Source organism: Mus caroli, chromosome 18 (genome assembly GCF_900094665.2).
Source record: "Mus caroli chromosome 18, CAROLI_EIJ_v1.1, whole genome shotgun sequence".
In the NCBI taxonomy this organism is placed as follows: domain Eukaryota; kingdom Metazoa; phylum Chordata; class Mammalia; order Rodentia; family Muridae; genus Mus; species Mus caroli.
In genome coordinates this window covers 64,399,659-64,415,780 of record NC_034587.1, presented here as the reverse complement: position 1 = coordinate 64,415,780, position 16,122 = coordinate 64,399,659, and the positions used below count along the sequence as shown (strand labels likewise).

Below are 16,122 nucleotides of genomic sequence, written 5' to 3'. Positions count from 1 at the left end.
CTCAGAAATCCGCCTGCCTCTGCCTCCCAAGTGCTGGGATTAAAGGCGTGTGCCACCACACCTGGCTTGGGTTCTAGTTTTATAGACAGTGCACTGTTCCCACTACGTTCCTTACTGTGTTTACTCATGCAGAATGCACATTCCTTGCAGGTACTTTCTAGAGAACATTTCTAAGTACGTGGAAAGCCTCAGCAGAGACCTGGAAACAGCTGGTTTATGCTTTTTGTGGTTTAGGGGATTGAAGCAAAGACTAGGTGCATGTTAGACAAATGCTAACCATTCTGTTACACCTCCATCCCTTCTGTACTATTTGTCTTTTGAGGCAGCGTCAGTTGCATAGGCTGGCCCTTGAGCCAGCCTGTAGGCCTAGGCAGGAAACAGGTCTTAAACTTTAGATATTCTTGCCTCAACTTCCTAAGTGACTAGGAAGTACAGGTCTACCTCATTGTCTCTCACCGTTATTTGCCTCCATTTGTTTCAAACCCCGCCCCCCTGCCCCCTCTCCCACGCCCCCTTTATCTCTTGATTCTCTATCAAGTGCAGCCTTCCTCCTCACCCTTCCCAGAATGAAGTTTCCATTCCCAGTAAGGAGCTGTTTGGGTGCCAGATGTCAAATACTGGGCTGAGGACTTCTAAGTTGGTTTCATTTCCTAGCTGTTGTGAATAGTTCATAGTAGTATACATGGATGTGCAACTGTCTGTGGCATGTTGGCATAGATTTCTTTGCCCACATTTTTGGAAAGTTGTGGGAACCTTTTCTTGTTCTTTTGGTATTTGTTAACTATTTCATTAAAAATTTATACATTAGCTTCCATTTTTTCATTCATTCACAGCTAGGGTATTCCAATTTTCTTTTGCTATTTATGGATAGTAGAATACAAAAGGGAGTAATTGCCGGGCAGTGGTGGCGCATGCCTTTAATCCCAGCACTCGGGAGGGAGAGACAGGTGGATTTCTGAGTTCGAGGCCAGCCTGGTCTACAGATTGAGTTCCAGGACAGCCAGGGCTAGACAGAGAAACCCTGTCTCAAAAAAAAAAAAAAAAAAAAAAAAAGAGGGAGTAATTGAAAACACCATTACACCGCCATGATAAATGCCTTTAATCCCAGTACTCAGGAGGAAGAGGCGTAGATCTTTTGAGTTCAGGGCTCTGTGAGTTCAAGGCTAGCCTGGTCTACAGCAGGTTCCAGGACAGCCAGAGATAGACACAAAGAGACCTTGTCTCAAAAACCAACCAAGCAAAAAACCCTTACTATACTTACACTTCTCACTCACTGAATAATTCAATCTGACAGCCCTTGGGGTGGGGGTGGGGGGCTTAAAAGTCATGTAAAGGTGATAATGTCCTAAAAGGAACGACCTTGTGTGACAATTGAGCTAAGAGTGAGCCCTGTACTATTAGATTAGAATTGCTGTGTTCTTGTATGTTAGGACCTGATTCTCAGTGAGTACTGACTGATATGTAGAAAAGGCTGGGAATGTATAGTTCAGAGGTTGAGTGCTTGCCCAGTTATAAAGACATGTTTGAATTTTGGCAGCCATATCCATATGTTTATTAGCCTTTTTTACTGAGACTTTTTTTTAAATTTATTTATTTATTATATGTAAGTACACTGTAGCTGTCTTCAGATACCCCAGAAGAGGGCATCAGATCTCATTACAGATGGTTGTGAACCATCATGTGGTTGCTGGGATTTGAACTTTCGACCTTCAGAAGAGCAGTCAGCGCTCTTAACCGCTGAGCCATCTCCAGCCCTTTACTTTTTTTTTTTTAAAGATTTATTTATTTATTATATGTAAAGTACACTGTAGCTGTCTTCAGACACTCCAGAAGAGGGCGCCAGACCTTGTTACGGATGGTTGTGAGCCACCATGTGGTTGCTGGGATTTGAACTCTGGACCTTCGGAAGAGCAGTCGGGTGCTCTTACCCACTGAGCCATCTCACCAGCCCTTTTTTAACATTTTTACTTTTATATATATGTGCATGCATTTGTGTTGGGATGTGTGGGCATGTGTACATACGGGTAAGCATCCTCTGGGGAGCCAGAGGGTTGATGCATCTGAGGCTAGAGTTATAGGCTGTTGTAAGCTGCCCAATGTGAATACTGAGAATTAAATTCATGTTCCCTGCAAGAGGACATGTTCTTAACCACTGAGCCATGTCTCCAACGTAATTGAGAAGTCTTAAGAGCAATTAATTATGTTCTGTTGTCACCGGGCATACTTAGCTTTAGTTGTTCAAGTTCATTCTTTACAACAAGGAAACATGGTTCCTTGGATGAGTGGCTGATCTCTGGGAATGGAACAATATGTAATCCCTTAGACAGATGTAGTGACAAAAGCTTGTGTTCCCAGCACTCAGGAGTCAAAAGCAGAATTGTGAGCTGAACGGCAGCTTGAACAACACTGCCAGACTCTGGCTCACAGAAAAGGGGCTGGATATGATGGCACATGCCTTTAATGACAGCTCTAAGGAGACAGACAGGCAGATGTCAAAGGCTAGCCAGAGCTACAGAGTAAGACCCTGTCTCCAAAACAAAACTAAACAAATAAAAGGGAGAAAGAAGGGGGAATTTGAATGTCTCAAATTTCTAGAAAGTACAGATTTTATTACCGATTGAATAAATAAATACTTAAATACAAAGGGACGATAGTAATTGTCCAGAAGAAATGAACAGGAAAAAATTCAGTATTGAAGGCTGTTGAAGATGTCTTAGGAAGACACCAAAAGCATAAGTTATATACAGTTTCTAAAATTAGTGAATTGTAATAGATGTGTGTGTGTGTGTCCTACTTATAATTCTAGTACTTGGGAGACCAGGGCAGGAGAAGGCTGTGAGTCCTAGATTCATCTGGGCTTCAGAGAGAACGACTTTGTTCAGAAAAATAAAGCTGAGTTACTGAATGGTAATGTATGCTTTCAATTCAACTCTTGGGCAGCGAGGGCAGGGGAATGCTATGAGTTCACAGCCAGCCTGATTACATAGGGAGTTCCAGACAAACTGCAAATACATAGTGAGACCTCCTCTCAAAATAAAAGGTATAAATGAACATTTTAAAGTTTTGGAGAATGAGATCAGCAGACTGACTAGGGAATATATATTTGAAATAGGCAGACTAGAAAGAAAATGGACAGAAGGTATGAATACAGAAGGCAGATAAATGTGAACATGAAAAACATCATTAGCTATTAGAAATATTAGTACATACTTACTAAGCAGAGGGCATACTACCTCAGGGCTGCAGAGGAGCTTGATAGAGGCTAATCAAGCTGATAGCAATGGTATAGCTATATCCCCGAAATCTCCCAGGTCAGGGGTTCTCTTTGTAGGCTAGGCTGGCCTTGAACTCAGAGGTTTGCCTGCCTCTGCCTCCCAATAGCTGGGATTAAAAGCATATGGCACCATACGGTGATATGACTATTTTTCACAAACCTGAATTTATACTTCTGTGACCTAGCAAATAGATTTTTTTAGCATCTCAGAGAAATGAAAATCCTATTCGTACACAGCTGTGTAAATGAATGTTCATAACAGCTTTATTTGCAATTTAAGCTCAAGTGATCTTAAATTGGGAACAACCCAAATGCCTTTCAGTAATAGGTGATTAGTAAATTTATATTGTTGGATATTGCTAAACAAACCATTGATACACACACTTGGGTAGATCTCAAAGAACTTAGATTGAGAGTGTCAGGAGATTACATAACTATATTTTTATATATAATTTAAAAGCTTTTATTATTGTCTGTGGATTTATATGTGTCATGGCACAACAGAGGAAGTCAAAGGACAATTTTTGGGACTTGGTTCTGTAAACTCAGACTGTCAGGCTTTCATGGTGAGCACTTTAAATAGTAGCTATTTACCAGCCTCTATTTAACTTTTTTTTTTCAAGGTAGGGTTTCTCTGTGTTGCCCTAAAACTCACTCTGTAGACCTGACTGGCATCAAACTCAGAGATCCACCTGTCTGTGCCTCTGCAGTGCTGAGATTAAAGGCCTGTGTCCAGCTGACTTTTTTTTTTTTTTCTTCTACTTCTTCTAAATAGTTGGTTGTCCTAGAATTTGCTGTGTGGATCACCAGCCTGGCTCATAGAGATTGACCTGACTCTGTCCTTCAAGTGCTAGGACTATAGGTGTGTGCTACTGCACCCAACCTATGCCATTCTTGAAATAATAAAGTGTCAGTAGTGGAGACTGTGTTTAGTGATGGAGTTAGAGGTAGGGGTGAGAGGAATGGGACTCAGTGTGAAATCGCACACAGTACCTTTGATGATGTAATAGTTCTATACTACACCATAATAGCCGGTTGAAGTTGGTCCTGGGTAGCATAATCCAGAGAGGTAGGAGTCAGTGAGGAACATAATGGTTCCTGACTACCAAGAACTCCATTTAAAAAGGCAAATCATAATGAGTTCAGGGCCTGAGGGAATGTTCCTTCCCTGCTAAGTGACTGAGAATCTTGTCCTATGGTAGCATTTTGAGCAGGCCCGTGTAGAAGCCGCAGTTCATTATCTGGAAGCTCTGCTGGAGAACTTGGACTGGATGGTGCAGCCACAGTGCACATGGAGAGAGCTCTGAGTGGGGATGCATGGGGTGCCCTCCAGAACTACCTGTATTTAGAATTTGGGGGAAGATGAATGAAGCAGAATTTTCAAATTACTAAAATCTTTTAGATAAAATAGGAATGTCAGAGAATTTGTAGTTGTCATTGGAATGTTAAGGCTGAGTCTTTTTGAGTAGTCAAGCCGCTCCATCTGTCGTTTCCTTCATGTGCTCTGTTTTCTTTTGCAACAGTCTGCTTAACATGGGGTGTGATTGCAAGTATGTGGCTTCTAAGAGTGGAACCTAGTATTACATTGAACCTAGTATTAAATTAATTGGATATGATTTTGTTTAATACAAACACATAGACTGCAATAATTGTGGGTTTAAGACAGAGTCTCACATTGGTCAGGAGTTGCTGAGGCTGGGATGATTTTGAACTTGTGGTATTCTTGCTGGGATGACAGGCCTATCTGTTACCATTCTGGTTAGGAGGGACTAGGAAGTTAAAGCCCAGTCCTCTGGTGTTCTAGGCCAGCACTATTGAACCACATCCTAAGCACTAGGATTCTAGCTCAGAATAATGGAATTACCTTATTTATAGGCCCTAGTGAGGTCAATACATGGAATTAGGGTGCTAATGATTGAACATGACCTTATGGAAACTCTATCTAGAACTTCCTGATTCCTCTTCTAAGTCTGATCTCACAGTGTGATTGGGATTGTCCAGTAGTCTGTAGCTGTGAACTCTTCTGTGTGATTGAAATCCTTTAGTTTAAATCCCTTTAGTATGAAAAGAATGATGGCATTACTACCTGATGGCAGCAAAAAGGGCATGATAGTGTACCATCTGCTTTATAAAGTTATGAGGATTGAGGCGGTGACAGCCTAGTAAGATGTGTCTGGCATATCATAATCACTAAACAATGCTTTCTGCTAGTTCAAGTTGATTGTATGGTCAGTGAGAAGCTATTTATAGGTTTTTTTTTTTAATTGTAAGTAAGCAGGTGAAGAGTTTAGACTTCCATATGTGCTAAGATTTATATTTCTTCATTAAAATGATAGTGGTTATGGGACTTAGATTTAGTTCTGTCTTTGTGTAGGACTCCTTGCTCGGTTTATGAAAAAATTATATTTATTCTATCTGTTTTTGGAGTTGAACACTGTTGATATAATTATAATTATATTATGTGATGTGCTGAGTTCTTATCAGGAAAGTACCCCAAGTAGAGATTAGGAAAATGTAAGGAGGAAAAATAACCAGTAATGCTATCTTAATAGAATTGTCCTGTCTTTGCTCGACTTGTGAGTTCATGATTGGTTTCTGCCGTGATGAACAAGAACCTTGCCCTCTGTGTGACACGTGACACTCTGCAGTAGCAGAGGCATATAAGACAGTGATGAATGGGGAAATCTCCTGGGCTCTTGTCCTTTTCAGTTTATTGTGAATGTTGAAAGAGGAAGCTTCTGTGTGCGTTAGCCACAGGCTGAGCAAGTCATTTCTTGAGAGCTGAGACAATTTCCCAGAAGACACTGAGAGTGGGAGGCAGAGACTTCGTCAGAAGTGGGTGGGCTTAATTTTTAATCCAGTGTTTTAGTTACTATTGTTAGATATTAAATTTCATAATTCATCAATTCACTCAATGATAACAATTAAGAACAAATAATATCCTACAGAATAATAAAGTGTGTTCCTTACAGTGCTACTGCTGCTGGTACTGTTAGAAGTGGAGAAGTGTGATTCCTGTGGAAAAGTGGTTTCTTACCTTCCCCTTCCTTTATCTTTTAAAAGATGGATGGGCAGGGGCTCAGGAAGGCGGGGTGGGGGGGGGGGGGGGGGGGGGGGGGGGGGGGGGGGGGGGGGGGGGGGGAGAGAATATGAATGAGCCACAGAAGGCTGAGCAAGTACTGTGAGCTCAGGTGCCTTTGGTGATCTCACTTTAGAGAGGCTGGAGGGAAAAGGTGGAAGAGCAGAAAGCATGTGATTTTCTGCCCTTTTTTAATTGTAACTGTGAAGTCAAATGTTTCCTTGTTAGAAATAAACAAGTCAGGGCTCCAGAGAGCAGGAAGGGAAAGGACTCAAGTTCCCGGCATCTACATCTGTCAGCTTACAGGGAAGCCCTTTTTGGCCTTTAAAAGCACCCACACCCACACACGACTCACACACCCATACACATATATGTAGTGAAAAAAATAAATCTTTAAAAGAAACTTCAAACAGTCCACAGATTTGGGATCAGCTAACACTACTGGATCAGGGAAAGGAAGCAGTTAACTCCCGGGTTGGGAGGGAACCTGCATGTTTATTCAGACTGAGATGTGTAAGCGATTCCTGCCTGGTAAGTGAATGCCAGGGCCCTTTGTTTTTGTTGAGAATTGGAAGTTGTGAAGTCACAGTTTCGCAAGGTTTTGGTGGGAATTTCACTTCCTGAAATGTATGCTCTTTGTTAGATATTTCAAGGTGGTGTATATTAATTAACACCAAAAACTGTCTGGTTTTCTCTTTAGAATCTCTTTTGAATAAAAGTTTGTGTGTGTGTGTGTGTGTGTGTGTGTGTGTGTGTGTGTGTGTGTCTATATTTTGATACAGGGTCTTATGTATCAAAGGTCTGGAATTCACTATGTAGACCAGGCTGGCCTAGATATAGACACTGAAAAGGACCATCTGCTTCTGCCTCTGGAGGGCTGATGTTAACAGTGTGTGCACCATGCTCTGCTCTCACAGTCTTTTTCATAGAACTAAATAATGACATTGCTGTATATCTGAGAGTTTGATTTCCTGATAAGAACATATAAATTTTGTAACCAGCTGTGCTAATTTCTAAAAACCTATTATGTTTTCCTAAAGATTACTTACTGTTTTCTATTTTCGTCTGCTAACAAAACTTTAAAACTTGTTTTCTAAACCCCATAGAATGCAGTTTTCCTTTGCTGACTTGATAACTTGTTAGACAGTGATGCAAGGCCCTGTAGTTGCACAGGGCCTTGGGTGACTTTCACCTAGTAGCCAGTGCACTGCACTGTGCTATTACTCATTGGGTGTGATTACTGTAAAGCTTTGGGTTAAAGACTGAAAGAAAATATCTGAATTCCAGGAACAGAGACCACTGCTTAAACTGCTAGCTTTTTTCTAGTCTAAACCCTGCCTTGGTCTGGGAAGGCATTATGCAGGCAAACTGAATTCCTAGCACCCTGTGTGGGGCCTAACATCTTGAGGTGTGTTGGTCAAAAGACTGTATGATTTGTGTGTGTGTGTCTTTTGGTTTGTATTCTTCCTGTGATTGCAACGTGAGGGAATGCATCCCTTTGCAGGATACTGTTGTGGAATTTACATTTTTGTGGTTGTATTGCTTTTTCTAAGAGTTTGCATTCTTCTGTTGGTGTGTTATCCAGGAAATATAATGGTCTTTATTTTGTTTAATAGGAAGCTGTCCAGTATCTTGTACAGTGTGTCAATTATAAGATGACTAAGCTGTTAAGAAAACAATTAAAAAAAACTTTTTAAAAAGTGCTTGTTGACATCATCTTTCCCCAAAGACTAATTAATATATGTGATTTACTATAGCAAGATCATAGTTTTCCTGTTGGCAAGTGACATGTAGTATTTACAGAGGCCTTCTGTTCAGTCCAACAGGAGCAGCTGAGATAAATTCATATGGAAACTAAATAGTGTCTTTGGGTCTTATTGCGGTGGAGACACACCATGACCATGGCAAGGCAACTCTTATATAATGGAAAATGTTTAATTGGGGCAACCTTACAGTTTCAGAGGCTTAGTCTGTTATCATCATGGTGGGAAAGGAACATGGTGGCATGCAGGCAGACTTGGTGCTGGTGAAGAAGCTGAGAGTTCTACATCTTGATCCATAGCAGCAGAAGGTGACTGTATGCCACACTGATTGTCACCTTCCTCCAACAAGGCCACACCTACTTCAGCCTTCTAATAGGGCCAATCCCTGTGGGCCTAGGGGGACCAATTACCTTCAAACTATAATAAATAGTTTAGACAGTTTGGGGTTTTGTTTTGTTATAGTTGTTTGGATTTTGATTTAAAAGTGGTTGCCCAAAAGCTAGTTAAAATAGCACACACCTTTAATCCCAGCATTCCAGGAGGTAGAGTCAGGTAGATCTATGAGTTTGAGGCCTGCTTGGTCTACCACAAAAAGGTGTGGGGAAGGGGGAGAAAGAAAAAAAATTAAAAAAGAAAAGGGAGTGGTGAGGTTAGGAGTAGCCTAAGCTGTGAGGAGAGGTAGTAGTAAGAAGATTAGGATTTTAAGATCATTCTTTGCTGCATATTCAGTTATGGGCCAGCCTGGGCTACATGAGGCCCTAGCTTAAAAAAGAAAAAGCCAAGAGACAGTGGAAAGAGAGTGACTATTTAGTATAGATTTCTTTGAAAGGAGAAGTTTATCACAAAATATATTCTCTGAAGTTGAACATCATACATTCTGTTAGTAACTTAGTTTATGCTTGTGTCTTTTTTTTTTTATGTTTAAGATTCTTAATTAAAGTTCATCTTGGGGATAAGTGCTTACATGCTCCTCATCTTTTTTTTTTTCTCATCTAAATGATACAAGATGTTATATTTTAGATGTTAAAATTAGCATAAATTCTAAATCTGAAAATCTTATTTTTAAAATGTAGAAATGTGTCTAACCTGTTAACATAGTCGTAAGTAATGAAGTGTTTCCGGTACTCTTGTAAAGAATACAATTTGGGTGATCCGGTTATTTTAGCTTCTCCGTGTTAAGAATTATTTAAATATACTTGTATGCATGCTACCAAGAAATGAAGAGTCTGTTCTCAGTTTGAGCCCAGTTATGGTTTTGCAGTTATGGTTTTCCTCAGTCCCTGGGCACTGAGACTTGAGATGACGTTTCACTTCTGGGAAGGTAAGTGTCTTCACTTTACTGCACAGGCTGGGCAGTGTCTCAGGTTACTGTAGGTAGAGTGCAAACAGAAGCACTTCTTTTCCAACACCCAGTAACAGGGTTACATTCTCACTTCCTTATTTTAAACATAGAAATAGGTCATTTAGGACATGTCTCAACTCTCCTTTGGTATTAATTTATGTTTTCTTTATTTCTCCTATCATCTATAACTTCCTTAAAATATTAAAATCAAATAAAAAGTATGAAAAGTTGAAATGACAGTTATGATTTATCATTCTCTACTTTCAGATGATCACAGTCGTGTTAAACTGCAAAGTACTGAAAATGATTATATTAATGCCAGCTTAGTTGACATAGAAGAGGCACAAAGAAGTTACATCTTAACACAGGCAAGTGGTGTGGTGCTGAGCAGAGGTGGAGGGGCTGCTGTGTTTCAGACACGGCTAAACATGGGTCTGGACAAATGCAAATGACATGCTATCTTTTAGTTTTCTGATTCTGAAATCAGTTTTGCAAATGTCATAGTTTTCAGATTTCGAACATATTGATAAAAAGTAAAATTGTTTCTAATGTTACTATTTTCAATGGAGGAAAGTTTTTTGAAATGTCTTGGTGCAGTTCTCTTCAGGTAAATTGACTGTATCTAACATGGATTTGAATTCTCGTCCCCTAATTTGTGATGAAGAACTAGAGAGGCCCTGGAAGCCCTTTTCTATCCTTCTCTCCCCTATGAATATACTTTCAGAGAGTATAGCCATGCATGCTGAGGATAGGGTCGGACCATCTGCAGAGCCTAGACATTTGTACACTGCTGCTTGGCTGCCTTTTCTCCTCCTCCCCAGTGGCTCCTCACAGCAGCCTCCACAGTGCAGGAACTAGGTTCCATTCTGAGATCATAGCTTTCTCTTTATCCAGTAAGAGGCTAAACAGCAACTGGCACTGTCACATTTCCCAGTCAAAGATGTTCAGAAGTGTAACAAGATATTTGAGAGTTTTAAATTGTATTTGATTATTATGTGTCTCTGTGTGTATATTTATATATACATGTGTACAGGGTGTCCACAGAGGCCAAAAAGAAGTGGCCCTTAGAACTGGAATTACAGGCTGTTGTGAGCTGTACAACATGGGTGCTAGGAATCGAACTCTGGTCCTCTGGAAGAGAAGAAATTGTTCTTACATGTTTGAGATTTTTAAAAAGCCAAGAGATTAATGCAACCTGCTATTTGAAGGACTGAGAAAAGTGTGAAGTAATTGTTTTTTTAAGTTCAGCCTAATGTACCTGTGAGCCATTAGAATTTTCTCTGCTAGAGAAACATTGTTTCACTTGAAGTTTCCTATGACTAAAAGGAAGGAGAAACAGTCAGGTGTAAACCTTGTTAAGGATATTAATTCAGAATTCATAGGACAAAAGAAAGCTAGAGAATAGGGCTGGAGAGATGGCTCAACGTTTAAGAGCACTGATTGCTCTTCCAGAGGTCCTGAGTTCAATTCCCAGCAACCACTTGGTGACTCACAACCATCTGTAATGAGATCTGATGCCCTCTTCTGGTGTGTCTGAAGACAGCTATAGTGTACTCATATAAATAAAAATAAATAAATCTTTTTTTTTTTTAAAGAAAGCTAGAGAATATACATTTGCAAAGATGCTGTGTTTATCCATAGCATAAAGTGGGCCCAGTCACGGAGCCTCCGCCAAGGACTCAGCTGCTTTCCCCTCAGGCTGCCTTCTTTCCTCTCCTCAGATCTTGTCCTGCCCCTGCCCCTAACCTTCCTGCTACAGTCACTTTCTGAAGGTAGTTTACACCTAGGAGAGGGAGTGTCTGTGAGTCCTTTCTGGTGACTCCTTTGCTCATCCAGATAAGAGCGATGAGTTGCTTCCGGCTGGGCACACACTTGAGATGCAGCAGAATCAGCAGGAACATCCCAACTGCCACTCTGCATTGCTAGTGTGCATGCAGCTAGGTGCAGCATTATGAAATAGATTTGCCTGCAGTGGTACTGTAGTTACATCCAGAATATGGAGAAGTAATTCACCTATACTGAGACTAATTCCTGAACAGACAATCGTTCATTGCAGGGAGAGTTATAATACTCAGTGGTCACAATGTGTTTGAGAAACTGACCTGAGAAATTCTACATGTGTTTATTCCAACCTCAGTTTCACAAGAGGGCTGGCATGGGTTGAATGATGAATCATACACATACCTTTTAGTAGCCGTCCTTAATGGGAATGGGGAGTATAAACTTTAATTTGCTGTTTTATAGTGAGTGAAATTTATCTTATGTATAGTCATGATCATTTAGGATTTCAAAAAAATTCAAGAAATCTATATTCAAAATAAAATGGACTTTGTACTGAGAATGAGTGTGAGCATGTGGAAAGGCATGTGTGAAGTTAGGCTCTCGTTGCTATGACAAATACCGAAAGGGAAACTGAAAAGGAAAAATCATTTATTTGGCCTCAAATTTCCAGAGATATAACTCAAGGTCAGCTTTAAGGCTAAGGTGAGGCAGAATATTGTGGCAGTGTGGACGCAGAGAGAAAGAGCTACATGACAAGGGCATTTATTCTTGTGCCCTGCTTCCCCTCTTAGGTACCACCTCCTAGTCCTGGTACACTAATCTACCAACAGATTAATCTTTGATTAGGCCAGAGCCCTCCCAAGCATCCATGAGATGACATCAGGCCTGCCCCAGGTGGAGCCTTTCACACCTAAACCGTAATACAGCTATTCCTTCTCTTGCCCTTTCCCTCCAGATCATTGTTCTTTTTCCTTTTACTCAGTCCCTACAGACAGGCCTTTCTTTTGTTTTTCTTTTTTGGTTTTCCGAGACAGGGTTTCTCTGTGTAACTCTAGCTGTCTTGGAACTTGTTCTGTAGATCAGACTGGTCTCCAACTCAGAGATCTGCCTGCCTCTGTTTCTTGGAGTCCAGAGATTAAAGTCATAGGCTGCCACCTGGGCTAATGATCCTTTTATAAGCATCTATATCTCATATGAAAAAATTCCTGATGAACAATTCCATGGTTTTTAACTCAGTTATCCCTGTTGGACTGTTCTCATGAATCCTGATAGACAGGACTCTGTGAGAATGTAGCAGCTTGTCTCTAGATTTTTTTTTATTTGTTTGTTTTTGTTGTTGTTGCTTTGGTTTTTGTTTTTTTCCTGATTTCCTTTCTGTATTCTGGTGTACTTTTTCCAGTTTTATACCCTGGCCTTTTGAGTTGCTCAGTTCCACACACATCGGTGCAGCATTCTAAGATGTTTCCTTGCACCAGCTCTTCAGACATGGTTTGCTACTGTGATACCCCCCCCCCCCCAATCTACTGTGTGCCCTGGTTCTTCGTGTGCCTCACCTTTTGCTTAGGACATGCAGAGTGACCATAACTACCCCTGTCCTTCCTATCACCGCTCTGCCAGACTCGCCTTCCTTTGGCTAGACTGTAAATCCTCAGGTTTCCTTACAACATAAGGCCTGAGGATTGTGCATTTGGTGGTAGTGATGCCCTTCTGTGTGCACCTTGTAGGGCTGAGACTACATCTCAGTTGTACTTGTGCATAGCATGTTACTTGGTCACAGAGAAAACCTGCAACATTTAGTGTTTGTTACTACAGTGATAGTCCTTGTTGCTTATTAGATTAGTTCTCTTTCCCCTGAGTTTTAGAATTTCTTTTCCTAATCAGCCCCTTGGTATATCATGTCCATTTTACAGTTTAAAAAATTGGTAGCAAAAAAAAAAAAAAAATGGTAGCATTGCTAGTTTGTGAAAGAACTGATACACGAAAAATTCTTGTCTTCTTAAAATCCTTTATTCTTTATACTGTAACAGCTGTTGCATGTTTATTGGTTAGTCTTTAAAAGCAGTATTAGAAATGATGTATTCATGTGCACACAGAGGACTCCCTCCTGAGTTGCTTCATGGTTTTTTTTTAAAGATTTTTTTATTTTAATACAGATGGTTGTGAGCCTTCATGTCGTTGTTGGGAATTGTTTTTAGGACCTCTGCTCGCTCCGGTCAACTCTGCTTGCTCAGTCCCTGCTCACTCTGGCCCAAAGATTTACTACACTGTGTACACAGTACACTGTAGCTGTCTTCAGACACACCAGAAGAGGGCATCAGATCTCATTATAGATGGTTGTGAGCCACCATGTGGTTGCTGGGATTTGAACTCAGGATCTCTGGAAGAACAGTCAGTGCTCTTAACCACGGAGCCATCTCTCCAGCCTCCCCATAATTTTTTTTTTAAGATGAAAGAAAAAGGCATTTATTTTACTGGGGATTTTCTCAGTGTTCTTTTTGGTAGAGAAGATGTTGTTGGTTCACCTTACTGTATGCTTTATATTGTAAGTAGATAGTGTACATTGGATGGAGAGAATAGTATCCTTTAATATAAGGGGGACGTTTCTCAGATTACTAGCTTTTTACAGGTCAACCCCAGAGTTTATCCATCTAAGCGATTGGCTAGACACCAAGAAATAATCTGCCCTAAAGATGATTTACCTCCTAGTTGGGGTGTGGTGTAGCTGTGGTCTTGTCTGCCACATGACACTGGAAGTTGGTTACATGTTACAGTTACACAGTGGAACTTAGTTCTGTTTCAGCCTTCACTCAGAATTATTAAGGATTCTGTCTTAGTCAGGGTTTGTATTCCTGCACAGACATCGTGACCAAGAAGCAAGTTGGGAAGGAAAGGGTTTATTCAGCTTACACGTCCACATTGCTGTTCATCACCAAAGGAAGTCAGGACAGGAACTCACAGAGGGCAGGAAACTGGAGACAGGAGCTGAAGCAGAGGCCATGGAGGTGAGCTGCTTACTGCCTTGCTCAGCTTGCTTTCTTAGAAACTCAGGACCACCAGCTCAGGGATGACACCACCCACAATGGGCCCTCCCAACCTTGATCACTAATTGGGAAAATGCTCTACAGCTGGATCTCATGGAGGCATTTCCTCAAGGGAAGCTCCTTTCTCTTTGATAACTCCAGCTTGTGTCAAGTTGACAAACAAAACCAGTCAGTGCAGATGAAGGTCAGTTGGTAGAGTATTTGCCTAGCTTGTGTGAGGCCCTCGGTTACATCTCCAGCCCCACATAAAGAAGGAAAGGAAGTCACAGTTGGACGTTCTTTTTCATCTCATGGTTTGGTTTTTTTGGTTTTTGGTTTTTTGTTTTTTGTTTTTTTTTTTTTGGTTTTTTTTTTTTGGTTTTTGGAGACAGGGTTTCTCTGTGTAGCCTTGGCTGTCCTGGACCTCACTCTGTAGACCAGGCTGGCCTCGAACTCAGAAATCTGCCTGCCTCTGCCTTCCAAGTGCTGAGATTAAGGTGTGCGCCACCATGCCCAGCTCATCTCATGTTTTTTAAAAAATCCCTATGCTATCATTAAGCGAAATATAAAAGTAATTGGAAGTAATATATTTGATTTTTCTTTCTCCATTGCATTTTGTAATATGAACTATTATTCACTTTTAATTCTGCCAGATGATACTAGGCACAACAAACCAATATGCAGGTACTTTCATGGTTATATATTTTTTTTTCCTGCAAATTCTTTTGTATTGACTTGGGATTGTTGGTTGGTTAGTAATGAAATAAACTTCCCTATTTCCCACAGTTCCCTGATGTCTTTGTGAGATATCACCTGCCTGTTACAGAAACTGAAAGAGACAGATTTCCTTTTCTAACACCCTTTGTAGCTAGAATACGAACAGCCAGGTGGTGTTATACTGTAGGCACCTTTGGTAATAACAGCAAAGCCATATGTAATAAGACAGTGAACTATGTAATAATAATAACGATGTAATAAGACTAGTGAACGAGGCTGGCTCTGTTTCGGACAAAAATCTTACCTGTATTTTATAGTTGTTATTTGAACCTAGTTATCCAGCTCTTAACTCTGAAAGACACCAGGTATTCCCATATGCCCTATATGGTTCTTTTCCTGCCAAGGTAAATAAAATGTCTTTACATAGAGGTAAAGTTTTATTGAATGCACACTATATTTTGGATTTAAGTGCATTTGAAGTTTTGATTTACTCATCAGGCCCTAATGCACTGGCTATAACAGTGTGTTCCAGTAGCATCGTTGCAGCCTTGTCCTTCCCCAGCCCCTCCCTCATGTGCTCTTCTGTCATTACAGGGCCCACTTCCTAACACATGCTGCCATTTCTGGCTCATGGTGTGGCAGCAAAAGACCAAAGCAGTTGTCATGCTAAACCGAACTGTAGAAAAAGAATCGGTGAGTATTTTTCTTTTCTTTTCTTTTCTTTTCTTTTCTTTTCTTTTCTTTTCTTTTTTTCTGTCTTGTTTGTGTGTTTGTTTTGTTTTTTGGAGACAGGGTTTCTCAGTATAACCAGCCCTGGCTGTCTTCACTCACTGTGTAGACCAGGCTGGCCTCAAAGTCACAGAGCTCTGCCTGTCTCTGCCTCCTTAGTGCTAGGATCCAAGACGTGTTCTACCATGCCTGGCTGGTGAGTAATATTCAACATTAGTGGTTGACTATGCCGTGTGTGTGATGTGTGATCGTTATCTCACACATTTCTTACTTTGGTGAATGCTCACTTATTAGCTTGTGGTGGCTAACAGCCAGTGGCCAGGTAATTTCTGACAGGACTAATGGAGACTTTGCTTTCCTTTCATTTCTTTGCAGTTTTTTTTTTTTTTTTTTTTTTTTTTTTTTTTTTTTGGAAT

At 40.6% G+C, this 16,122-nt stretch overlaps 1 protein-coding gene across 2 annotated transcripts in view; it reads left to right on the top strand.

Annotated features, from left to right (window-relative positions):
• Nucleotides 1-16,122, top strand: part of Ptpn2 (protein tyrosine phosphatase non-receptor type 2) — a 62,268-nt gene that overhangs the window by 20,233 nt on the left and 25,913 nt on the right. For both annotated transcript variants that reach the window (XM_021151016.2, XM_021151015.2), the window contains exons 3-4: nucleotides 9,726-9,826; nucleotides 15,572-15,670. In XM_021151016.2, the coding sequence (XP_021006675.1) occupies nucleotides 9,726-9,826; nucleotides 15,572-15,670 (200 nt within the window). The remainder of the gene's footprint in view (nucleotides 1-9,725; nucleotides 9,827-15,571; nucleotides 15,671-16,122) is intronic.